The sequence below is a fragment of the Capsicum annuum genome, chromosome 1 (genome assembly GCF_002878395.1).
Source record: "Capsicum annuum cultivar UCD-10X-F1 chromosome 1, UCD10Xv1.1, whole genome shotgun sequence".
In the NCBI taxonomy this organism is placed as follows: domain Eukaryota; kingdom Viridiplantae; phylum Streptophyta; class Magnoliopsida; order Solanales; family Solanaceae; genus Capsicum; species Capsicum annuum.
In genome coordinates, this window is record NC_061111.1 from 7,858,984 (window position 1) to 7,886,456 (window position 27,473).

The following is a 27,473-nucleotide window of genomic DNA, read 5'->3' on the forward strand; positions in this document are numbered from 1 at the left end:
TTGTAACGGGGTATCAACACTACCGTCTTGGTCCCTCAGCCTTACCGGTTAGAACCTAACAATCTTAACTGTAAAATGTCATATCTTATTTGAAGGATTAATGACTAATAGGTAAAGAACAAACCACAAAATCATTGTAATAGATATGTGTTTTCATGAAAGGTTGATCAGTAATACATACCTCCCATATATGAAGTGGTTCCATCTGCAAGCAACTTATTCCTCCAAACCCATATTTACTCTAGCCTTTAATGCTGGTCGGGAAAAAGTAGATCCAGTTTCACTTTTTTTATCTACAAATAAGAGAAATGTATTTGATGTCAAACAAGAGAAGAACAAAAAAAACATTACAAAAGGAGAACACAAAATTGAGTGAATCAACAGATGACCAATCTGATGCAACAGATTACCCATCTGTTCAACCGATAAGGCATCTGTTGCAACAGGTGGATGACATATTGGAACAGATGGTTCATCTGTTGGAATAAATCAAACAGTTGCTCCGTCTGTACAAAAGGGTAACACAAAATTGAGTAAATCAATAGATGACCAATATAATGCAACAGATTACCCATCTGTTCAACCGATAAGGCATCGTTGCAATAGATGGGTCATCTGTTGGAATAAATTAAACCAGGATATTTCTACTGGTTTGATTTCTTTAAACAGTTGCTCCGTCTGTTCCAACAGTTAATTCATCAGTTACAACAGTTAAGGAAACTGTTGCAACAACACCACTAACAGCATCAACAACAAAAAAACAACACCATTTGTTCTAACACCATCCACAACAGAAACGTCACATGTTCCAACACAACCACCACCCCCAACAACAGCACCACCAAAGTACCGAAAAAAAGACATAAAAAAACTATACTGACAACAAGACTTTTTAAGTTCTCCCAACAGATGACTTTTTTTGCATATTTTAATAAAAACAACGGTTTGTTCATTCAAGACTTAAAAAGTCACCTTTTCTTCAATTTTCTCAATAAATAAGAAACTGGTAATAGGTAAATCACTAATAGCAAAAGATGTAAATATCTAATTTAAATGACATACAAAGAAGAAGATGAGATGGAAAGAGCAATAGTGAACTGTACCTGCAATGTCAAAAAAGAAAAGGGATCAGAAATTCCAGTTCAGTTGATAAAAGATATTGATTGGTTGAGATCCGAAAGGATCCCCATCCGAAAGAAGAGAGAAAAGAGAAGAAAAAAGGAAACAGATAGAATTGAGAATAAAGAAGAGTGATAGATGAGTTGAGTCTTACTTTATGGCTGAAGGAGAGAGTATATCTAGATATGGGTTTAAAATATTCATTAATAACTTTTGAGGGGCACGAGGAGACGGTGACATTGAAAATACTAGATAAGAATACTCACTCAAGAGATTTTTGAGTTATCCAAGTACTTTTTACCGCCTAAGTATTTTAACCTTTTTATCTCAGATAGGAAATACCTAAATTTCTTTTAAAAAAAAAGAATCTTAAAAAATTTAAGTGCAACAGATGACTTAATCTGTTTGATAATTTACAACAGATTCATAATCTGTCGCAACAAATGACATAATCTGTTTGATAGTTTACAACAGATGCGTAATATGGTGTAACAGATTACCTAATCTGTTTGATTTAATCCAACAGAAAAGACATCTGTTGCAACAAGTTGAACATTTGTTTATATATAATTTCAATCCTACTCTAGCCCGCTGTTAATACCACTGATTCTATACATATACCTACAAAACTAATGATGTTCCTTTTCTTGTTTCTAGTAGTAAGACAATTTTGGTTTCTGATTGCAGAAATACTTCAGCATCTGTGTGTAAAAAGATTCCTGTTTTTGACTCTTTTTGTGCTTCTGGACAATTTAGTTGTGATGATTCTGTGGCATATTACCATGGCACATTTGCCCTTTTCAATGTTTTTTTCTTCTCTAGGAATTATACAGTAGACCAGTTTTGTTGCCACTCCACAATCACTGAGACATGTCGGGCTCTGATTCTCCAATCACACTTGCCAATAGACGGGGTTGATGTTTACACCGACTGCGACCTACTCATTTGATTAATAGATTTTCATCTTAAGTGTCAGGTTTTAAAATTCCCCATGAGGTTCTGTTCAATCAGACTCCTTGTGATTTTCTAAAATGTTTTTGATCTTTGTGCTATGTTTCTGCACCATCTCATTGTAGGTCTAAATTAGATCATAATGCTTCCGCTTGTGTCTTTTTAGGATATATCCTTTTGGCAAGAAAGGATATAGAGTAATGAATCTTCAAACTAAACAACTTTTTATCACGAATTGTCGTGATGCATAGTACGTCTTATCTTTTTGCCTATAAGAAACCTCCTCGTTCATTTTTCACTTCCTATACTCCAAATGGTAGAATGGTCGAGGACTTGGCATCATTCAAAGGAACTCCATAATCTATTAGTGAGTATAGTACAGAAGATTGATGAGTAAGAAGTGAAAAAAGGGAGAAGAAATTACAATGTCTTGACCTTCATGTGCCTCTTATTACTTCCTCAATTCGAAGACAATTCAATTGTATCTTTGTCTTCCAATTCCTTAGGAATAGAGGGATCTATTGGATATATTGCACCAGGTAATGATCAGCTTTTTCCAGGGAAACCAACTTATTACTGTATGTTACTGATGTTAGTTATAGAAGCTATATAAATTGAAGAGATATACTTGATCGTAGTGGAATGTAGCTGGAATACCTTAAATTAGTGTAGTGCTATGGCAAGTTAGTTCATGATTCATATGAGATTTGCAAATGTTTTCACAATATGGTACGGGTTGTATTGTATACAGCTATGGAATCCTATTACCGGAAAGAGTCCAACAGATATGCTTTGAAAGGTGGTCTAATTTCCTGAACGCATTATAGAAATTTATGCTATAGCATACTTAGTGTAAAATTACAAAGATCTCACAATGATAGATGTAAAACTGAAATCACAAGCATAAACAAAAAATAATTCTGGAAGTCAAGACTGAAATCGAAACTTTACACATTCTTGCTGATGAACTATCGTAAAGAAGAATAAAAATTACAAAGATCTCACAAGGATAGCTGTAAGGTTGAAAGTACACATAAACAAAACTAATTCTGGAAGTTACGACTGACTTAGAAACTTTAAACATTCTCTGTGATGCAGAAATATTCGTAAAGAAGAATATCATAAGCCTGAATTTTCTAGAAAAAAGACAATAAGAATTGATCAAATACGACTACATTCACATCATCCATCAGACTAGATTACAATGAAGAGAATAAATAGATCAGCACAACTTTTAAACACATAGTATTTAGGGAAAAGAGTCACAAAGCTCGAAAGAGACGGCTACTCCTTGAGCTGACATGGATGTGAGTGAGATTCAGATTCATTGATTATCAGAATGATGGTGTAACCCAAGTCGGCGGACAGATAGGACTTAGAGACTCTCCAGGATAAAAAGCTTCAATCTTTGCATCTTCCAGATTGTAAGTCCCCATATCTCTTCCACCCCCGCCTTCCAACTCATTAAATTGATCAGCCCAATCATCGGTAAAATATATGTGATTAGGCTTGACTCCTCTAAACTTAGAAGAGTCAACAGAACTTGGTGTATTACGGCCCACAAAGATTGCTGACTCTCCCAAGGTCTTAATCTCCTCCTTCAATTCACCTTTGATTACATCTAATTCAAAGATTTTAAATTTTAAGATTTAGTACCCGCCTTTTGGACCATCTATGTTCTCATAATCGCCAATACGGATAACAAGTAATAGTGCACCAGAGTGTTCAACTAGATAGAACTGAAGTGAGTGACGATTCCATATTTCATCCTTCAGCAAGCGTGGCTCAAGTGGTTGAGACCCTGCAACATCGTAAACCCAAACTTTCCCGTTCCATGACACACCAGTCGCCAATGATATTGGTCCAATTGACGTCTCTAGGTCGCCAAAAAGCCAAATGACCACCACTTCCATAATAGTAAACCAGCAGTACATAATCTGATGTAAGAGACGGACTAGCAGATAAAACAGCTCTCTCCATGCAACTCCGGATGAGTCCTTCTCCGCGACCCTGTGAAGCCAATAAGTCTTTTTGTGAAGGAAGTAGAATTTGGGTACGAGAGAAAGGATGCAACAGTTTCATCTCTCCTGTATTCTCATTATTTGTGAATATCCATCCTTGTGATGGAAAACACTCTAGTACTCTAGCTTCTGGGAGAAACATGCGCGAAACTTTCTTCTTGGAAAGAGAGTAAAATTCTCGATAATCATCATTTTTGTCAGCCAACATTAGTAACGGAATTTGAGGCGCAAACACATCAAAATTTTCCTTAGTAGCGGCAGTTCGCCATGATTTACAAACATTACCAAAAGTCACGAAATCTTCTAGCACATTAACACACTTTGCAATCAGAGCAATCAGATCGTTGGGAAGTTCTGCCCACTTCGCCATTCTAAAGTAACTATAATTTGTTTATGTTTTTTGACCTTGATTTATGGGATATTTCTAGGCAGATAGTATTTTCCTAGTTTGATTAGAACTAGAATTCGGAACTAGTCGTATTTTGAAGGAATCATGGAATTGGGGGTTCATTAGGACTTTCAATAATTCTTTTGTTAAAATTAAACAAAATTTACATCGACTCAAAATTTGTTACCCAATTATCAAGTCTTACCAAAGGCAGCTACCGTAATAGGAAAGACGAAATAAGGAGAGGGTTCGACAATCATACCACGACTGTAAGAAGTCCCCGAGCGAGTCTAGGTCCAGAGCGGACAATATCACTAGCGGATTGAGTCGTTACAAAAATATAAATCTCAGAAAGCATTTTTCTTTCACCACACTATCTTCCCATCGTCGAGCCTTTCGGTTGTTTTTCTTGATTCAATTTTTCTTCCATAAAGAAAGTAACTTTCTGAAATAATTAGTGATTAGTTAGAAATCAACTTCGAGCTAGCCTTTCCCTGATCAGAAGTGGTGGGCATTCTTTTCAACCTTAGTAAAATTGGAAATGGGGGTGGGAGATTGTTCAACGTTGGCTCAACATGTCTGAGAATTATTTTTTAGTATTTGTGTAAGTGAAAAATACATAGACTTCTTGCATTGGTCCCGGCAAGGTTAGGAGTTAGGATTAATCCAGGTTATCGTTGATGAACTAACAAAAAGTCCCTCCGTAGAAAGCACTCATACATGGAGAGTAGAACACTGATCTTTCGTAAACTATTGATGTGTACAAACTTTAAATCTTAGTGCAAGCATGTTTGCGAATGATACATAATCTGAGCTGACATGGAGGTGAGTATGATTTCAGATTAACTATCAGAATGATGGTGTAATCCAAGTCGGTAGGCAGATAAGACTTAGAGATGATCCGGGATAAAAAGCTCCAATCTTTCTATCTTCAAGATTGTAAGCCCCCATATCTCTTCCGTCCCTGCCATCCGCGCAATTACTTCCACACGTACTTCCAGTTGCAGAATGAAACAGTTAGCCTTCCAGTTGCAGAATAAAACATCTAATCTATCTTTTGACATATGATAATTTGGCTCAAGATTGTACCATTCATCAAGAAGCCAATAACAGACTCCAAGGAAAACTTGAGGATTTGAAGTGCTGGACTGGTAAAATTACCAAGTTCACACAAGGATAAATGTAGAGCTGTAATCACGCGTAAATAAAAGTAACTCCGGAAAGTTGAGACTGAATTGGAAATTACTTTACACATTCTTGATGATGTAGAAATCTTTCGTAAAGAAGAACACCGTGCAGAAATTTCAAATGTTGGTGGTCTACTATCACTATTTGGAGAGATTCTGGTTGCGTTGATATGGGTAGGGGTTGGACAGTTATAAAACACATTGACCTTGAATCTCAACTCCACAACACTGATAGTGATATCATACGTTAAAATTTTATGATAAGGATCTACTTACTTGGAATTGAGGCGTAGTAGTAGTTGTTTGTATAGGGATTTGTCTGCATTTATAGATAAAATACAACACACAACAAAAATGACATGCTGGAAGGAGGGAATCAAAGTAAAGAGTTATTTGCGAATTGAATACTGTAAGCCGCAATTGTCAAGAGAAAGCACAATCAGAATTGATCAAATATGACAACACTCATACATCATCCATCAGCCTGGATTACAGTGACGAAGGAGAATAAATAGATCAACAACACTAGAAAGAGACAGTTACTTCTTGATTTGACATGGAGGTGAGTGCGAGTCAGACTAATTAGCAGAGTGATGGTGTAATCCAAGTAGGTGGGCAGATAGGACTTAGAGACAATCCAAGATAAATAGCTTCAATCTTTCCATCTTCAAGATTGTAAGTCCCCGTATCTCTTCCACCCCCGCCTTCCAACACATTAAATTGTTCAGACCAATCATCTGTAAAATATATGTGATTAGACTTGACTCCTGTGACTTTAGAAGAGTCAATGGTAATTGGTCTATTACGGCCCAAAAAGATTGCTGACTCTCCCAAGGTCTTAGTTTCCTCCTTGAATTCACCTCGATTACGTCTAATTCAAATACTTTAAATTTTAAGGTCTTGTACGCACCTTCCGGATAAGCTATATCATCATAATTGGCAAAACGGATAACAAGTAATAGTGCACCACATAGCTCAACTAGAGAGAGCTGATTTGTGTGATGTTCACGCCACATATCATCCTCCAGCTGAACAAGCAAGCACGGTTTAATCAGCTTAGGCCCTATAACATCAATAACCCAAACTCTACCGGACCATGACACAGAATAAAATTGACCGTTAAAATAACTGATATTAGTGATTTCACCCCATTCAGCAATGATATTAGTCCAGTTGAGGTTTCCAGGCCGCCAAAAAGCCAACCGATTACCACCTCCTCCATAATAGGAAACCAGCCGTACATAATCTGATGTAAGAGGACTGGCAAAGAAGATAGCATTGTCGATGATTACTTGATCTCCGCAACCCTGTGAAGCCAATAAGTCTTTGGGAAGGAAGCGGAATTTGGGTACGGGAGAAAGGATGCAACAGGTTCATCTCTCCTGTATTCTTATTATTAGGATAAATAACCTAAATACCAACCCTTTTAGAAGCACTTTCCCACTTTTTTAATTACTTTACTCTCTCCTGTTAACATACATAACATAGCCGACATATACATAACATTCTGTGTATATGTTGAGATTTTTGTAATATGTTCAGTGAGTTGGGATTGTTTTGTAATATTGGAAACATAAGTTGTGTATTTGTGTAATTTTCACTTATTATTAATTGTCAACACCCATCCTTGTGATGGAAAACACTCTCGTCCTCTAGCTTCAGGGAGAAACATTCATTAAACTTTCTGCTTGGAGAGAGTAAAATTCCCTATGATCGTCATTTTTGTCAGCCAGCATTAGCAACGGAACTTGGGCAGAAAACAAATTGAAATTTTCCTTTGTTGCCACAATTTTCCATGATTTACAATAAACATTACAAAAAGCTATGAAATCTTCTATCACTTTAATATGCTTTGCGATCAGAGCAATTAGATCGTTGGGAAGTTCTGCCCACTTCACCATTCTAAGCAAACTTTGTTTATGGTTTTTGACTTTGAGTTCGAGCATGGATGACAATGGTAAGCAGCCGTCACCTCCAACCCTAAGATAGTGGGTTCGAGTTAACTCTCATCTCTGACCCCAAGGTTGTAGGTCCGAGTTAGTGAGGCCGCAAAAAGGGTGGGAGCTAATTAGGGGTAAAAGAAAAGAACTAAGAGTTAAATCGTGACAAGAACTAGAATATGCCGTAAGAAGTTTGTAACCTACAAGTTTTGTCTCATGAGGCATAACTTAATTCCTACCGAACTACGCTTTCAGAACTTATAGGTACTACATGACTCATGTCCGACAAGGCAAAAGTTCTCTGAAATTTTGATCCAAAATTTTTCACCAATTTGATGGATAAAAATTAAAGACACTCCCGAAATATGGGTAATCTGTGTAAAACCTTGTATTACTTGTTGATAATGAGGGAGATATTTTAGGGATTAATGGCGGAGTAAAAATAGGATGTGGATTTTCTTATTATGTATCAAGAGTAAAGTTAAAAAAATGGGATTTTATGAAAATTTAAAAAAAAATAAGGGATATTAGGTAATATAATCTCTTAAGTATTTTTAAATATTTGTGGAAGAGATAGCATGCAATAATTGCAAATTAATAGTTACCTTAATTAGTGGAGCACAATCTTTATCTACAAGGTGAGAAAAACGTGAGAAAATGGAATGAAAATCTGAAAAATAAGAACTATTCAAGAAAAAAAAATGAAAGATAAAATTAAAAAAGGAAAAAGATAAAGTGCTGAAGTGAAACCAGGAGAAGTTACCTCTCGTTAACTGTCAATCAAAAAAATGTTATTTTTGCTAAAACGTAATTTTGTGAAAGTATTGATATTTATCGTAATTATGATCTTAAGTTTGTCACTTCTTGTAATTTTCACTTATGAGGATAATTAATGTGAATCAAACTCACCTTCATGTCAGCTACGGGAGTAATATCCCCAAAATACTCTATGTTTTGTCATTCTCCTTCACTGTAATCCAGGTTGATGGATGATGAATGTAGTTGCATTTGATCAATTCTGATTGTTTCTTTCTCTAGATAATTGAGGCTTACAATATTCACTTCATAAACTACTCCTTAATTTCATTCCCTTCTACAAACATGTCATATTAAACTAATAAATTTTAGTTAAAGAAATAAATCAACAAAACATAAATAATAAGAAGAATCCAATTTATTCCACTTTCGTCAAAATTTTCATTTAATAAATTAGACAACCATACTTCCAACTCCAACTTTGTAAACTAGTCCTTCAGTATCCAGATGTTGTCTACATCAGTTTTTCTCCTTAAGTCAGGTTTATAGACATTAAACTTTGCAAGCTGAGTAATAAGATAATAAATCCAAGAAAAGACAAACACCAAATTATAGATTGCTTCTTCCAAATGGGACCTCTACATTAATAGAAATTACATTATACACAAAATGGAAGTCTTGAATGGGACCTATAAAAATGATACAACACACCCAAACCCCCAACCATTTTTGGCACATGGACATTAACACTCTAGGCAATTGAATGTTCCAACAACTTTGCATTTAACCCTTCAGTGTACCAGATATCTACCAAAAGACTCAAAAATTGAAATGAATCAACGTAGGTTCGTATACAACTGGAATGCTAGCCTGGGAAATAAGAGATTTCGCTTGCCATCTTCCCCGGCAATTTGTTCTAGATCTGCAAATCATCCAACGAGATTTCATCTGCAGTCAGGAGCTTTAATTTCTGCAACACAATCAATCATCCCACGTCAGTGTAGGCATTTATATCTCTCAATATAAAACTATCACTGAAATTTATCAGACTTCTAGCATATAGAACTAGAAAAGGAATGATTAAGTAGAGGGGTGTGTTTGGTGGGAAGAAAAATGCTTACCATGAAAATAATTTTCTAGGAAAAAAGTGTGCTTCTTACTTATTTTCTTGTGTTCGGTACGTAAGAAAAACTTGGTATTCTAAAAACATTTGTATATAATCCAGACAAATACTATAGAGGTGGGGATGTGAACGCAAGGGCATGGGTGGTGGAGATGGGGGCCTAGGGAGTGGGAGTGAAGATAAGGTGTGTTGGATGGTGGGAAGGACAAAATCAATGTTTTGCACAACCTGTTTTCTCTACTTCCACTAGGGAGATCATTTTCCTCATTCTGAAGGAACTAATTTTCCAAAGAAAATATTTTCCGCAAATTTTTACCAACCGAACATGAAAAAATTGGCAAAATTTTAGAAAATATTTTGCTCCGTCCAAACACACGCTAAAGCTGTACAGTTAGTTCTCCAACAAGCAAATCATGTTCAAGATGTTCTGGCTTTTCCTACGAAAACATTGTTTATGGTACAAATAACGCGAACAGAAGCATATACACAGAAAATGTATAACAAGATCCAGGAAAGGACAAGTCTTATTGGACATTCTCAAGAAGGCATTTCAATTATAAATAAAACGACGAAGGACAAGTGATCGCTCTCCATTTCAGTAGAAGGCAGTAATGTATTAAAAATAAACTGTCACTACTAACTGAAGAGATTAACTACAGTTACTAACAAAAATTCATAGACCTCATATTTCTAAGAAAAGAAGATTGGAGATTGTAGAGGAAGCAGATGAAGTTTCATACTGTAATGAATTGTGGAGGGTCATCGATGCTGGATGAACCAAGAACTACTTCTCTCTTCAGCTTCGTAGATAACTTATGACAAGCCCGCAACTGAAACATACGAAGGAAAATGACTTTGAGATTACATAGACATGTAAAGTTACAACATTAACATGCTACAAAGGAAAGCAAAAATAAGCCTGAAAAGGAAAGGGCAAATTTTGTTCTTTTTGAAAAACATAACGACAATTGGAAAGCGTAAAGTCTGGAAATAACACCTCTGATCGTGTAGCTCCACCAACTATAAATACAAAAATGCGTTGACCCATTTTCTTGAAATCGCTTGATGCATGCCTCAGGATTGAATCACTGCAAGAGCGAAAGAATTCAATCAACACTTCCTTAAAATGATTGCCTAGTGCTGGCACAGAAACGATATGTTGACATATAATGGCGAGGTACAATAATGTGTACCTAGAATATCCATCATCAGAATTTCGAGGGCGGGCCCATGTAGCTGTCCTTCTCGATCTCATTGAATGAGGAGCTGAAACTTGATTTGCTTGTATTGATGCAGACTGGGAAGTTGCATGGAAAGTTGGACTTGGATCATTCATGCAGGGATAATCATTCTTTGGTAATTCCCCTTTACTGAGTTTTTCAACAAGTTCCTGCAAGATTAGAATAGCTTTGATCAGTTAACCAACTTAAAGTAGTATCTTCAGGTCTCTGAGTCGCCCCAACCCACCAATGTGATCAATTACAGTGACCCTGATATTTGATTTTATTCTTGCTAGAGGAGCTAACAGGTACCACTTTTCTTCGGAAAGCCGGAAATCTGTTCTTTATCCCTTTTCTTTTTTGATGGGAGGGGATTGAAAATCCAAAACATAATCAGAATCATCAGATCATAGATATGGTGAATGGTGTTACAACAACATTGTAGTATACCTCAATCATGGGGTAAAAACGGGACAACTGCCATGTTGCCGCTTGATCAGTACGGTCTTTTCTAGCGGCGTGCTTCTTCTGTTATAAAAAATAGAAAAGAGGAAATCTACATCAGAAGGAGCTTATCATGAATGAAAACCATTTCATAACCAATCATGTACCTTGTGAACATCAAACTTGAGAGAGAAAGGTCCCAGAGAGCTTTTCTTACTATCTGTAAATCCCTCCAGCAATCTCATATTGTACACGGCAGTCATGTCATCTTGGGGCAATCTCGCCAACTACAGGGATAAAAATGTGAGTGCTGAGTGTACAAAATTGTCTCCACAGAATGGGAGCAACTTTGTATACCATCAGAATAGTACTAATGTGAAAGTTCTCAGTCAATGTAGTTCCGGATGACACAAGTTAAACATGAAAAGGAATCAGAATTCAAACAAAACCAATACAAGAGAATTCAAGCCAAACAGCAAACTTGTGTTTTCGACCACTAGGAAGACCCTAACATGCAGTAGCTACATCATTATTTAGATTTTCAAGCTGTTAGTAGTTCAACCAAGAATAAGCAAAACTCCAATATAAGGTGATACTTGTTCGATTCAAGATATTGGAAATGACAATAACAAATCACGAACCTCCATTAACTTGGAAAGTTTGTCACTGTCATACTTCTCAGGATGAATGGCTGCATAAATCATCAATAAGCGTAACTTGCTTTCCCGTGTCACATCCTGCAGACCACAGCTAATTGCTCAGATAAACAGATCTAGACATAATGGAGGTTTAACAACCTATACAATTTCTACCTGATGAACCCTCAGGAAATTGATCAAATCTTTAGTCCCTGCATCTCCGAAAACAAGGTCCTGCTCTAATTGCCCAATTTCTTTTAGACTCGACTCCCTGATAATTCTGTTTAGCTTCCCGGCAATCTGGATTAGGAAAAAATGGTCATCATAAACACACTGATGACTTCTGCAATAAAGGATTTTTTCCACCAAAAGAACTCTAAATTGATAGGAAACTGAAAATACTTATATTGTACAGATGTGCTAAGGCAAAACATGACCCGTAATGTAATTCCACCAATCCAAGCAAAAAAAATGAAGTGATTACTCTACGGCTACTCACAACATCGCCTCACTAGTCAACATCAGACTGAAACTCTAGCTGCCAAAAATAAAATGATAGATCACACCGAATATTGTGTTAATCCAAGAAAAGCAATTGAAAACTAATGCGTTCATCAATACTTGCAATTGTGCAAAGGTCGGTAGATATTTTCAACAACCTGTAGATCCTGGGTCCAAAAAAATGAATCCTCTCTACCTTACATTTTTCTGACATTTGTTAGGGATACCTGGATGTATTTCCTATATACCTCCCCCTCTGTTATCTTGTACAACAGTGTTCGATTAGATATAAGAATTGAGACAAAGTCAGAAAACTGAGTAGCATCTTAGTAACACAAGAATAAATATTGATTAGAAGATGAACTCATCTCTTTTGGCACTTCTTTAGGAATGTGTTTTTCAAAAAAAATTTTGATCAGGTAAACAATTTTTCATATATATAGAAAAAAAAGGGCAGCCCAGTGCACTAAAGCTCCCGCTATGCACAGGATCTGGGGAAGGGCCCCACCAAAAGGGTGTATATATCAAATATATTTGGCTCCCATTTTTCATATCCTTTTTAGGATAGTTTCAACTATCACGAATATTAAGTTAATTTGATTTTCATTTTATACAAATAGAGTAGTATCAAAATAGTTGGAAAAATAAATATTTCAGGGGGGAAACTATCTTAAATTTTGGAATGTTAGATAAATTTGAGTTCTTTAAACTTGTCAAGATCTTTTTCTGATAAAGTATAAACTTGTGAAAATCTAGAGAGCATAATTATTATGGAAGAATTCTTAACATTTTCACAAACCTAAAATGTAGTCAATTGGATTAGATAACAGGAATCCCAAATATATGCAGTCTTTTCATGAACAATTATAAGTAATATAGATGCAATTTAACTATTAATTTTAATATTCTTTCAGATTATCTTGAACGATAGAAAAGCTCTTATATTTTAGCCCATGTTACACACAAGAAGAATCAATATCATGCACATTTGAGTGACCTGCAGTTTGCCACAATACCAGAATAGACATGATAAAAGTACAATGCAAGCAAGAGCATAGAGCAGCATAAGGCTTAATGAATGACATTTAACTTTATCTCTTAACCAGAATAGCAAATAAAAAAACATGTTTAGCTACTTTACGTTCAAAAGTGTAGATATACCATCAAACTTAAGGCGTCAAAGTGCAAACCATCAAGTGGAATTTTAACAAGACTCACATCAACATGGAGAGAGAGCTTCTCAATCTGTTCACTGTATTGAGGTAAAGCCTGAACCATCTTTTGCAAATCTCGAGTAGATAATTGGCCACCGTCCCTACAATGTCGATAAAAAGTGGAGTAAGCAACATAACCCATTTGGTTCAGAATCTAAAGAATGGGAAGAAGAAGAAAAGAAGGGCTGTGCCTCTGTCCAGACTTGCAGGTATTTCCAGTTTATCCAAATAAAAAATAGCAACTCATGCTGCAAATAGTTCAATGATCTATAAATAAATGCATAAAGACATTTTCTAGTAAATGAGAATAACCTAACAGGCGTCCAACTTGTAAGTAAAAAATTTATAGATTTAGCTTTGTAATCTCGCAGTTGATAATTTACACATCGATTCTTCAATAAAGGGAATGGCATCTTTACTACTAAGAAAGCAACTTCAGTTGCACACTGGACGAGACTTCGAAAACTTTTTCATACTTAAGGGCCAACCAAACAGATCTCAGGTTAAACATAGTTTGAATCAATCACAATCCCAGATTCTTACATTCTATATATCATCTCTTGCAAATTACATTAATTTTCGATTCATGTCATGACAAAGCATTTCCAAACACATATTCAAGCGAATTTCTTTTTTTTTTTTTTTGGAAAAAAGGTCTAGTAAATTACAAAAAGTGCAGACTGACCTTGAACCGTGATGCATTTGTGCAGCTTTATTCTTTGACACAAAGTTTGTCATCTTCTCATGCAACCTTTCACTAGCCTACAAACCAATTACAGATTAGAGATAGCATAAACAAGTTCTATTCCTAACTTATAAGCTAGTTATGCACAAGACCTACATCAGCAATGTGTGCATGGCGGAGCTCTAACCAGATAGGATCATGATCCTCCAAAAGAACATCTTTCTTCTCAGGAGGGCCACCAGCTTTGCCAGGAACCTAGCCTTAGAGTAAAATGCACTGTTATGGTAGATTCAACAGCATTTCCATTAGAGAAACTCAGAACACACAACTCACCTCGTGCACATATTTATTCCCGTCCATGTTTAACAAATCATGGCACATTGCATCATATGTCCACTCGTGTATAATGGGAGCAATCTGGAAAACAGAGGGAGATAGAGAAGCATGTCAAGGAAATGAGAAATAGCCAAGAATATTATGGGAATGAAGGAAAAAGAGTTGACTAAAACCTGGTCTACTGATCTATCCACAATAAGCAACTCGCAAGTTTCTGTTTGTGGAAAGTGAGGAAGAGTAGATTTGTACTTTGTAAGAGAATTCCAAACACCAGCTGCAAGCTTTGTAGGAATTAAATCGCGAAAGGTTGTCATGGTGGTAGGATCAAGTGATTTCGCAGAGCGGTAGCGCACCAAAGGAAATTCCTGTAGAAATTTATTTTAGCAAGGGCGTCTTTATGCTCAAAAGCTTCGGATCAAGATAAATGTTTACCATCAATGAAGCAAAAACTGTAGCAATACGGTTGGCCATCACATTCAAACACAAATCACCCTTCCGAGAACCTTCTTCATCTCCATAAAGGTCTTCAAGCGCCCTCTCATTATCGGTGATAAAACCCTATAGGGTAATATGGGATTGTTAAGAAATCAATCACAAGGTCTCACAGAGATGGCTTATCAACCTATAAGACGACATCAGTAAATTATACAAAAGAATTTCCTACACAGTTGGCAATGTTGAAGGGCCACCTTCACATCTATCAATCTCAATCCTCATTTATATTGGCCACAAAAGATTAAGTAACACGCCTATGCAGTTCCTGGAATTGACAAAACTAGATGGCAGTACAGAGATGGCTTATCAACCTATAAGACGACATCAGTAAATTATACAAAAGAATTTCCTACACAGTTGGCAATGTTGAAGGGCCACCTTCACATCTATCAATCTCAATCCTCATTTATATTGGCCACAAAAGATTAAGTAACACGCCTATGCAGTTCCTGGAATTGACAAAAATAGATGGCAGTTCTTTAACTGCAGATGTACGACATGTCATTTTTATTTCGATGCTGTTGTTGAGTTATGATAACTTCCGGATTAGCGCTCATGCTAAGGAGGGTTTCCACATCGATATCAAATCCTCGGAGTCCTACAAAAGGTTGTGGAACCAAGCTTTCAAGTCAAACAAGCCAAGGGAAGAAGAGGAGGAAAACTTCCCAAACGACGTGGCCACGAAGGAATTCGTGGGGCAAGGCAGAAGCTACAAAGGCAGTTTGTGTCCACAAACCCCTTTCATGGGGACAAAGGATGTTTACCCTTTACTTGTTCTTTTGATCTAATAGTATTAAAGGCCCAATTCATGGTTATCCTAGACTTTGTTAACTTTTCCCTTAGCCCTAGTACAAATACTCCTCTTCCCCATTTGGCAGGTTTGGCTAGATTTTGAATTATAGAAGATTTACCTCGTGTAAGGTTTTAGGGATTGCTCCCATGCATCTCTCTTGGTTTGCTCCATGTGAGATATCCAATGTACGAGTCCATGTATCTTCCCCCTTGGATTTGTTCTAGTAATTAACTGTCTTTAGATTCTAGATTATCCTTCCTTTCTTCTAAATCTCCCCCTTTCTTTTCTATTTCTAGTATCTATCCTTGTTATCCTATCTTGCTATTTGAAATCATGTCTATCTGTTGCTTCGGAGTATCAGATTGTTATCAACTGATGATCCATATAAAGTAAGAAATACAAGCATCACTAAGTCAAATATGGATGCACACTTCACTATGAAAGAACTAAAGTGGATCAAGAAGAATGACCAGGGAAGACGTTCCAAGTTGGGCCCAGGGCTTTAGTTCAGTGGTAAGACATAGTTTGTCATGCTTGGGTTAGGCTAACGTCACTGGTTCGAACCTGAACGTAGTGAAGTGCGCTCATTAACCACTGACACGAACTATGCGTCAGTGGCCCTTGAGAATTTTTCTATTAAAAAGTTAAAGACTTGGTGATAATTTGTGTGTAATAACTGCATGGAAGAGGATAAAAGTGTCTAGGAGCCAAGATGAAATGGTCAGGATATCAACCCTTATCAAAAACAATTTTCCTTATGAAAAACGGATATCAACTAAACCATTAGACCTGCCATGTTCCTTTTGTCCCTTTCACGTGCATACTCCACGGAAGGAGGAGAGCAGTTGTTACACTACACAAAGTTCCTTTATTAACATGTCTGTACTACAAATAACACGAAGGAAAAGCAAAGTTCGGTATGACATCCAACGGGACGAGATATTAATTTAACTCTGGTTCTTCAAAAATATCAAGAACAAGGATCAATCAATTTTGCAACATCATACACCACTATTCCAGACTCCCAGGGCAAAATCTGCTGGCAAAAAGTAAGATATCTGGAGCTGTTGCATTGAAATACCTTTCCTAATAAAGAAAGTTACAGACAGGAAGTTTGGTATATACATATGATTCTCAGCTTCTCGTAGCATCAGTGATAAAAAATGAAAGATCCCCTTCTCACAGAATTGCATTCTCCAATTAAGCACAGGAATCAAAGCAGAAAATAACAATTTTCATGACTTTTTGAGTGATGCATCATCACATACCTGGCTGTCAATAGCGAAAAACTCCAAATTCATCTGCGCGATAAATCCCTCAATAAGAACAGTGGCACCAATCAAAGCAATAAATAGTAAAATTATCTCAAGAAAAGATTTCACAAAAGAAGGATGATAACTTCTCTCAAGGCACCAATGCGAGACAGAACACTTGAATCCCTCTTTATGTGATTAACCAACTCTTTAGCAATAGGTGAACTAAAGAAGACAAATGCCCTGAAAAGGAAATAAAGAAAAGCAGAGGATGAGAGAGAAAGAAAGGAGAAAAAATAACCAAAGTAAATCAGAGTGACATCTACGATAACCGAGTTCCCTCTATACTTTTGATCAAGTCAAGCTTCCCTAAATCTTTGGACAGGGAATCTAAGGAATTGACTATTAAGCTTTATGATGTAGAAGAATAGACAGCTGGCTATGCATACCATGAATATTCATATGTGAATTGGGACCTTGAGGTGATCATAAAAAGGACAAGGTCTAAATCTGGGTAAGTTAGAGGTCTTTTTTTCAGAATGCACTTATTAAATAGAGGTCTTCTCACTCAAATTGCACTTAGGTGGGACTCTGCCTTCACAATGTTGTCGTACATTCAGGAAAAGACAATCTGAAATTTCACATACAGCAAACCTAGCTTTAGATTAATTACTGCAAAGTGGTCTTGTAGAATCTTTATTCAGCCTAGATGCAAGCTCCAATATAAAAGACAGACTCTCAGAGAGATTGGAAGTATGGGGTTATATGAGAAAATGCTTTCTCAATCGATACTTGGGGCAGCCTATCCTTCTCTCAAGATGTCCTCCATTTTCTTTTCCGCCAAACAAAAATGTCAATTAACTTCTTCTTCCAATTATATAAAATTAGTATATTCACAGATACAACACAGTAATATATTATTTCTATCACCAGAAGTTAGTAAACTAAAGCACTGTTGTCAAAGAAAAAAATGTGACCAAGATAAAAAGTACTCAGAATGGAACTCAAGGTATTTCTGGACGTACTTTCGGTACAAAGGTGACTTCCCAGCCATGTCAGATAGAAACATCAAAACACTGCAAATAAACGAAAAGGTTAATGACAAGTGTCTGTATATAGTTAATTTTAAATATAAATAAACAGCAAGATTGATGTTACTAAGATGAGCCCAGAGCCAGCATAGTAATAATAACACTAAGATGAAGATGTGGTTTTTTCACATGGATGCTTCTATCTAGAGAGGTGATTTTGACGGCAGAAAACCTTAGAAAACGAAAGATTGTTTGCACCACTTAGTGGTACCCATCCAAGGAGGCGGGTGCAGACGTAGATCGTTTTCTCATACATTGCAGCAACGAGACTGTAGTGGGATACTATTAGATGGTTTGGTATGTCACGATGATTCCAAGATTTGTAAAGGACTTGTTGTTTGGCTGGAAAGCTGGACGAAGCCAAAGAAAGGGCAGGGCATGGAATGTTGCTCCTCTCGCTTTGAGGTCGAATATTTGGAGAGAGAAAAACATGAGAGCATTTGAAAGGGTAGAAATATGTTTTGATCAGTTGAGTAGTAGTCCCTGATCCCTTATTTCTTTTTTGGTGCACTCATGTAGTTCCTCGTTATATATGTGACTCGGTGTCTTTTGTAGAGAACTATATCTTTTGGTAGGTTCTTTACCTTTTGGTGTACTCTTGTATGCGGCCAATTCTGGCCCTTTTGATTAATGAAATCTTGTTTACTTGATACAATAAAAACGAGAAAAATATGTTCAGGGTGCAAATTAAAGAACATAATTTGCAATATAGAAGTATACATCTATAAATACTAGAGCATCTGAAAGATTGAACTATGTAAGGAAATCGAACAAAGAATTAGCATTCAGTACTTTTCTTTTGTTGGTTGGATGAAGTATATCGCATCCATGGATGGGAGTGGCTGTCGTCGCTTGTATATGTCTTCAACCACTGCAAAAACATTGTAAACAGACTTTTTAAAGATTACGTTCAGTGCACCCATACAAGATAGGTCACCAGTGAATGTGCAGAACCCCCCACATCTCCGTGCTGAAAATCCAGCAGACAACAATAGCAATTTCAGTCGTTCAAGATCAAGTTCATCAACAATTATCCACCCAATAAGACAGTAGTAACCGACAAATCACAGGATCAGAACATGCAATGGTGTTGTCCCATGAAAGTTCTCCTAATTGACCGTAATATTCTAAGGAAATATGAATTTATTTTGTATTCTGGTACTAATGCATGCATCTCCAACCCAACTTCAGGTTTGCCAATCTTTAACGGGAAAGGACAAAATCACCAGGAGACGAGTAAAAAGAGTATAGATTGCACTTATACCTTGAGAGGAAAAGATAATAATCCACACAAATGTCATTAATAAGATAATTTAGCACTTATATATATTGTAGAACTGGAAAATGTAGCCTGCTAAAACACAAGGGCACAAAAGAAAAAGGAGTAAAAAACACTACATCCTATTCAGTAACATAAAGGTGAACAGGTTGAAGAGATTAAGATTAAAACTGTAATAGAAATGTTACCCAATACATGATACTACCAACAACACTTATGCACATTAATTCATTATGAAGCACCATCAGCTTCATTTGGATACCCTTCAGTGAGAAGTTAAAATCACATAAAACCAGGAGGAAAACAAGAAAATCTGCACATTCCAATGATATAACTAAAACTGAGAGATATCTATTTAGTTCAGATATGTACAGTTTATGTTTTATTTGTGAAAGTCTATACACATATACATAAATACGTCTCACATCTGAAAGCATGAATAGTTAAATTTATACACAGCCTTCAATGACTTGATTCCACAGTAAATCAAGATAGAAGTAAAAAAATGAATCATCTGTGGCACCCAAGGGTGTGGCCTCGCGTGCACAAAGTTATCTGGTGGTATCTGTGCTGGTGGGAAGTAGCCACTGTCATTTAAAAAGAATGATATACCCAAGAATGGCCTTCTAATACTTACATGAAACTCCTTCTTCTGTGATATCTGCCATCTTGCATGCATATGACATTATTTTAACAGTTAGTTTATCCATGATGAGTACCTGGCAGGACAAAGGATTAGTAGAAGTGCTATGGCTTCCAACAACAACATACCCAGTGTAGTCCCACAAAGTGGTCTGGGGAGGGTGGAATGTGAGGTAGAGAGGTTGTTTACGATAGACCCCGGCTCAAGACAAAAACAGTCTAAAAAAGATGTCATGGAAGTACAAAAGACAATAGATAGTATCAAAAACGACAAATAGGACATAATACTCCACTCGAACTACACGGAAACAATAGATGTAACAGAAATTGTAGAAGAAGAAACTACAAGAGTAGTCCTACAACTAATAGAAAGGGCAACAACACAATGCACACCTACCTAATAGTATGGACACACTCTTAACTACTAACCTTCTTGGACATTTAATAGAAGTATTTCAAGCCACTTCAGCACAAGTGAGGGCATAACCTTGTCGCAAATTGATATATAATCTTCTTGCAGATTTCCAGAATTAAAAGAATGATCCATGACAAGCAATAATAAAAAACACAAAGTTGAAAACCCCCAAGAATGTAAATCTGTCCAATTATAAATATCTGTCATGCGAACCAACTAAAACACTAAAATTCCCAAGAGCAAAAAAAAAAAAAAAGCCAAATTGAAGGCAATCACAGCATAAATGCAACAGTTGCAGGCTTGAAGCAATGTGGAAGAGCAACAAGAATCATTTCAAACCTCAAAAGGCAGCAGATTGTGTCGGAGGGTGTGTGATGGTAGAACAGTACGATTTGTACCATGAATGAGATCTATGAAATCTTACACATAAGACAAAGTTCAGGTGTTTTTCTTATTAGGAAATACTTCCTAAAGAATAATTATAAGCAACGATTAGTTGCTATGAGTTTTAGACTTTATAGCATTGATTTGATAAGGAAAAAGCTTTTCATCTAAAACCACATAATTTGAAGTACAAAATTTCACAAACATAATAATCTCTCCAAATTGTGGAACAGATTGTAGTTGCTGTACCTTCCATGCTGATTTTGAGTCTTTTGACTTGGCAGACCTCAGCATTTCATATAGTAATCCTACAAATATAGAAGGAAATGGTTGGAAAAGGTTGATCAGAATAGAATATCAGATGAACACACTTCATTGCCAGTGAAAAAAAGTGACAATGGAACAAGACTCTTACTTCATTGCCAGTGAAAAAAAGTGACAATGGAATAAGACTCTTAAGGCAGAACTTGAGATCTTTATTAACTCCAAACAAGCACATAATTTGTCAAGTATTTAAAATAAGTACAAGACAAGACTGCGTTAGTGCAACTAGAACTTCATTACAAAATAATTAACTGAAGAGTTTTATAGTAGATACTGGGGTGCATTAATCAGCGAAGCAACCCTATATATAAGAATCCCTTTCTCATCACTGAAATTTGCAAACAAAATTCATTAGTTTTTCATTTTACAATGGCCTATTTACAAACATCATAACCAATCAAAATATTTTTAAAAATAATCTATATTCCAGTATGAATATTGACAAATTCCTCTTGAAGCCACTCATCTAAATCTTAGTTCAATAATTTTGTTCTTTTAGCAAGATATTTCAATAATATTCTTGTAAATGAAAGAAGGAACTTGACCAAGCAGTTGTGTATTCAGTTATAGTGTTGAGCTAAACAAGCAAACAAACAGGGATGTTGTTACCATAGACTCAGACATTAAGATTAGATCTATATCATCACCATAGCTAACTCTCTGAACTTCAGCTGCAAAGCATTCTATCTACCCCATGGGTGTCAATCTTTCTTCTTCTTTTTTTGATGACCGAATACGTCTAGAGCCAACTCTTTGGACCAACAACAGCCTTTGAAACTCGGGATTGATGGGTTTATCCCTCTACCCTCCTCCACTTAAATACTGAGTTTAGTTCGCTTGACAAAGGGCTTGAACTTGTGACTTAAGACACAATTCCGTCAAACTTTGTCAACTGAGCTAACTCTTGGGGCCAATCTTTCTTTTATATGGCAACCCCATCCAACCTCATGCCCAGTCAAAAGTGGTCCCTCCCACTTCGTTTACATGTTGACTCAAACTCCCAGACTGTTGATTGGAAATAGTGTTCTTGTCACTATAGCAACCTCATTTGTCTAATCCTAGGGCGACAAGTCAATGATCTTAGTGCAACAAAGGAAAAACAATTAATTGACCAAAATGGATATAGAGAATTCATACAGTCAACGCGAACTAGTTTGAAATTGAGGCTAGCTGATTGACTGGTTGTTTGTTCAAGTGTTGCCTCAAAGGAATCTTTCCTTATCCTTTTAATTGTTCGATTATTTTCAATTTGTTTCTTCATAACCTCATTATGTCTAGCAATTGTTTGTTTTCTCCTATCTTTGGATTAATGGCTGATGAGCTCCTGCCATTGCTCTCTCTCTCTCTCTCTCTCTCTCTCTCTCTAAAATTCCATATTCTTGTCTAACAAGTGACAAAATGACAGCAATAGAACTCCACACCTGTCGGCTTCAATTTTATTTTTTTTATAACCTTGGTGTCTGGGCCAGCTTGCGCGCACCTCAACTAAATCCACGGGATACCTGTCACCTTCCACCAACAACAGGTACCAGGTAACTCTGTCCACCAAGGCTAGAACAGATGGAAAGAAAACACCTAGTGGTTGTCTCTGCTGGGAATTGAACCGGAGACCTCATGGTGCTCATCCCAACTTCATTGAACCACTAGGCCACACCCTTGGGTGCCCTGTCGACTTCAAATTCTAGATGCTTGAACCGAATGTAACCCCAGCGGAGCCACCTCTAGCTCATATTCAAGCCAACTCTTCTTTTGATAACCGATATTCAAGCCAACTCTGACCTTGAACGACTCTAGATTTTGCTGGAATTTTGCAACATGTAGTGCTAGATGAAAACGAGAGAGGTTCCCAGGTTTGGTTGGCTAGCAAGTTTGAATCATATTTTTATGTTAGTCATGTAAGTTAGTCCTGAAGCAGTAGGGTGATTGGGAGAAGGAAATGCATTGGAAATTGAATTGGAAATCCATCATTCCAACTGTTTACATGTTTTTCTTTGGGAGCAGAAAATGGTATGTACCTTAAATAAATAACAGAAGAGAACTATTTCATTATGTAAAAAATGTGCTTTCTTTGCAGTAGATCTTCAGAAACAGCAGCCATTTATTGTTACCGAGCAACTACACTTGGCAGATTTGGTATCTATTTCTCAACCTGTTTGGAGCAAGCTGACTAATGCCACAAGATGTTAACCGACTTTAAGTATGTTGGGATAGAAAGAAAATGGATAGGAGATCTGGAAAGACTATCACCACGTGAATAATCTGGAACCAGTTATAGTTTCACTAGTCTTTTCTAGTTGAGGTGGTTATATTTCTCATACATAGTCGCAGAGTAAGTTAATGAGTTGCCAACCATCTAACAGAAAATATCCTACTTTCTTTTTTAGTTAGTTCAAAAATGTTGACCTCTTACTATAAATGATAAAAGTCCAGTTGGTGCTTCCTAGACTTTGCAGAGTAAATATTTCTCTGTTACACTAGTTACAAGTACTCAAAAAAAATTCTTACTTTACACTAGAACAGATGGTACAATTTCATTCTTACGATGTTACTACAGTGAACAACCAAGTAAAGTTACAGTGGATGATGCTAGACATAGCAGAAGATAAAAGTTGCAACAGTTGCCTGGTAATTAAAGAAATTTACACATAAACAAGAAAACTCTTAACCATTTGTCAGGAAAAGAAACTCAACACCAAATATCCTGAGGTTCATATGCTTCTCACAACAATTTATTTTCAATAAGCTCCGGAACCCAAATCTAACACCATAAACCGCGCCCCCTTTTATAAGACTTACACCTAGAAGTAGTATGAAAATCTTACTTTACTACAATACTTCGAGATGAACCCAGTAAATAACAATAAAGATTATAACTTTTTTTATAACCAAGAAATTCCTGTGTGATAGTGACTGCACAGTTCAAAGCTCGAGGCGTAATAAGCACCCCCCTCTCAACCCTTCTGCACTTAAATACCAAGTTGTAGTCTGTGGTGGGATTCAAAAACACAGTGTGCACCTAATTTTAAGTCATTAATAATGAACATAACGTCCATCGGAAGAGGCTACCTTCCCCAGACCTAGTGGGACTACACTGGGTATGTTGTTGTTGTAATAGTGAATAAAACCTACTATCCTGATGACTTGGTTTCACTCCAAACCATCTTAAAAACTTCATCTTCCACAAAAAAAGCTAAAAGAATCAATGATGTTGGTAATAAGATCACCAAATAATAACTTAAATGAACATAAAGAATTTAACATCGAACTAAGCCCTCAATCGATCAACTAACTATGCCTCAATCACAAGGTAGTCCGTGTTGGGAATATTAATCCTTTATATCCACTCCGCTTTCTTCAGACACATATCATCACAATAGTGATGAATAATTTGTCTTAACATCCAATAGTATGTCCTAGTGGTCAATGAGGTTAGTTGAGAACCATGATGTATCAGGTGCAAATCCCCGCACAAACCAAAAATGCTAGGTGATTTCTTCTCATCTATCCTAGGCTTGGTAGCCTTGGTGAACAGAGTTACCGCTCCCTATTGCCGGTGGGAGGTGGTAGGCATCCATGGAATTAGTCAAGGGCGGGCAAGCTGCCCCAGACAACACGGTTATCAAAAAAAAAAAACAGCCTTAAAGTAAGAAGAAACAAAAAGGAAAGTCTTCAGTAGCAATAAATCGTCAACACCATAATTTATAAGGCTGGATCAAGGAAGACACATTTCTATTCTACTAATGCCCTAATAGGTGCACCAAAGGCTAATTACAAGCAAAAATATGAAGAAATGATGGTTGTCGAATACTTACTGTCACGTGCTGCTAAGTTGCGTGGACTCTTCACTTTCGACGTCGAACCCATGTCGGATTCTCCAAAAATACACTACTATTGGAGAACCCGATACGCGCCCGTTGACATTTTTGAAGAGTCCGAGCAACATTGGTCACGTATAACTTGACAGTAAGTATTTCATCTCTGTTGGGATTTGAACATGAAACCAAAATTGGTCCTCAACACACTTCATTTACCACTAGACTAATTCTACCTGATACCTGTCACCTCCCACCAACAACAACAGATACCACGTAACTTCATCCACCAAGGCTAAATCAGATGCACCTAATTTTTTTGTCTCAGCTAAGATAACACATGGTCATCACTCAACACACTTTATCGACCCCTAGACTAAATCCTCTGGATACCCACCACCTCCCGTCGGAAACAGGTACCACATAACTCTACCCACCAAAGCTAGACCAGATACACACCTAGTGTTGTCTCTGCAAGGATTTGAACCGAGACGACACATGGTCATCACTCAATCCATTTTATCAACCACTAGACTAAATCCTCTGGATACCTGCCACCTCCCGTCGGAAACTGGTACCACATAACTCTACCAACCAAAGCTAGACCAGATACACACCTAGTGTTTTTGTCTCTGCTAGGATTTGAACCCGAGACAACACATGGTCATCACTCAACCCACTTTATCGACTACTAGACTAATTCCACCAGACCTGCCACCTCCTGCCAGAAACAGGTACCATGTAACTCTATCCACCAAAGCTAGAACAGATACACACCTAGTGTTTCTGTCTCTGCTAGGATTTAAACGAGACAACACATGGTCATCACGCCACCCACTTTATCGACCACTAGACTAATTCCACCTGATACCTGCCACCTCCCACCAGCAATAACAGGTACCACGTAACTTTATCCACCAAGACTAAAACAAATGCACCTAGTGTTTTTGTCTCTACTAGGATTCGAACCCGAGACCACACACAGGTCCTCACTTCATCCATTCTATCGACCACTAGACCGAGTGCAGTAGCTACATAATTATATATTACCATGCTGGGTCAAGGAAAGGCACATTTCTATTCTACTAATACCCTAATAGTTGCATCAAATGCTAATTACAAGCAAAAATACAATTGTAAAATACTCACTGTCGCGTACAACTTGCCGGAAGTTCTTGTAATCGCTGCCCTGCGAAGACGTATCCGAATCAGACATCGACATCTTTAACAAAAAAAAAGTATATTTCAAATTGAATTTCTTCTCTCTCTGTGGCGCTTAAATAATTGATGATCACAGAGAGAGATCGTTGTGATCGCAATTGGAAATTCTCAGTGGTTTAACAATCCACAGAGAGAGAGAGGGAGAGAAGGAGTCGTAGTAATATTCGCACGTTGACTGTTGAAAGAGAAGGCCCAAAGTTGAATTGTCTCCGACGCGATGGATATGATCATTTTCCGGGTTCGCTCAAACGGGTATGGGGCAGCCGTCCAAACATCCGGACCCAAAACTTACCGAAATTATAATTTCATTTCAAAAATTAGTGGATCAATATGCTATACTCCTTAATTTCTTTATTTGGTTAGCCAAGAATTATTTCGGAATAATTAATTTTGAGATTAGTTATTTTAAAGTTTAATTATCTCATTATGTATAGACTAATTTATTTTTATCATTATGATATAAATAGTGCAATAAATAATATTGATACTAACTAACATCTTACACCAAATATGAGATAATATAGTCCTTCATTTTATTTCGAGACTATTTATCTCTTATACCTCATATTAAACGACTTGTTAGAGTCAAACAACGCAAATTATGATCAATATTTTAAGATATATTTTTTAATTATATTGAAAAAAATATTTATAATACTTTTTTTCATATAGTTTTTAAATATTTAAATTTAAAAATATTAATTTAATTTAATTTAGCTTTGATTTGACTCTAAAAAAAAAGCATATCAACTAAAAAGGAATTGAGGGATATCTGTCTAGGTCACTTGTTCATTTGGAACTTTGTATGTCCTCACGAAATATACTGATTAATGAGTAGTGTATCACAATACTCCTTATAATTAATTAATATTTAGAGTAACATTATATATATATATATATATATATATAATCTCGATATGATGAAAGTGATAAATAAAAGTAAAAGTAAAATAATATTTTGATATACTGAACAATAAAAGTGAAAGGGATGAGTAAATAAGTTTAAAATAGGAAGTCAAATCATCTACTTTTTCTGGTTCAATTTATATGTCTTATTTTTCTTTTTAGTATATTTCACAAAAGAATGTCTCATTTCTTTTTTTATAATTCTTTAATTCTTATTGTCTACACAATATTTTAAGTTTAAAAGATTAAAGATATTTTGGTACATTCTATTACGTATTTTTAATTTAGATCATAAAATTCATAAGTATTTTTTATTTTAAATTCTAAATTAAAGA

General features: G+C 36.4%; 2 protein-coding genes across 2 annotated transcripts; both read right to left on the reverse strand.

The window, feature by feature from the left end:
- Positions 1 to 3,404: 3,404 nt before the first annotated feature.
- On the reverse strand, positions 3,405 to 4,787 carry LOC107859621. Its single transcript, XM_047409825.1, has 2 exons — positions 3,871 to 4,787; positions 3,405 to 3,707 (listed from the first exon to the last, which is right to left on the reverse strand). The coding sequence occupies exons 1-2, from the start codon at positions 4,459 to 4,461 to the stop codon at positions 3,405 to 3,407; spliced, it is 894 nt and encodes a 297-aa protein (XP_047265781.1). The 5' UTR covers positions 4,462 to 4,787.
- Positions 4,788 to 8,948: 4,161 nt separating this feature from the next.
- Positions 8,949 to 26,436, reverse strand: LOC107866534 (SNARE-interacting protein KEULE). The gene is made up of 21 exons (XM_016712573.2): positions 26,161 to 26,436; positions 21,125 to 21,183; positions 20,072 to 20,153; positions 18,948 to 19,026; positions 18,090 to 18,140; positions 17,211 to 17,307; positions 17,080 to 17,112; positions 14,956 to 15,081; positions 14,697 to 14,888; positions 14,521 to 14,604; positions 14,344 to 14,442; positions 14,188 to 14,264; positions 13,507 to 13,603; positions 11,962 to 12,087; positions 11,791 to 11,886; positions 11,317 to 11,436; positions 11,156 to 11,233; positions 10,679 to 10,875; positions 10,483 to 10,573; positions 10,226 to 10,315; positions 8,949 to 9,332 (listed from the first exon to the last, which is right to left on the reverse strand). Exons 1-21 carry the CDS (start codon positions 26,231 to 26,233, stop codon positions 9,279 to 9,281), a joined length of 2,001 nt encoding a protein of 666 aa, XP_016568059.1. The 5' UTR covers positions 26,234 to 26,436; the 3' UTR covers positions 8,949 to 9,278.
- Between the last annotated feature and the right edge of the window lie 1,037 nt (positions 26,437 to 27,473).

Coding starts and splice junctions, on each gene's coding strand:
- LOC107859621 (XM_047409825.1), bottom strand. CDS start 4,461: ATGGCGAAGTGGGCAGAACTTCCCAACGATCTGATTGCTCTGATTGCA. Junction 3,708..3,870: donor TGGGTTTACGATGTTGCAGG/GTCTCAACCACT, acceptor ATCTTAAAATTT/AAAATCTTTGAATTAGATGT.
- LOC107866534 (XM_016712573.2), bottom strand. CDS start 26,233: ATGTCGATGTCTGATTCGGATACGTCTTCGCAGGGCAGCGATTACAAG. Junction 18,141..18,947: donor ATCCAACCAACAAAAGAAAA/GTACTGAATGCT, acceptor GTTTATTTGCAG/TGTTTTGATGTTTCTATCTG. Junction 14,265..14,343: donor GCCATGCACACATTGCTGAT/GTAGGTCTTGTG, acceptor ATTGGTTTGTAG/GCTAGTGAAAGGTTGCATGA.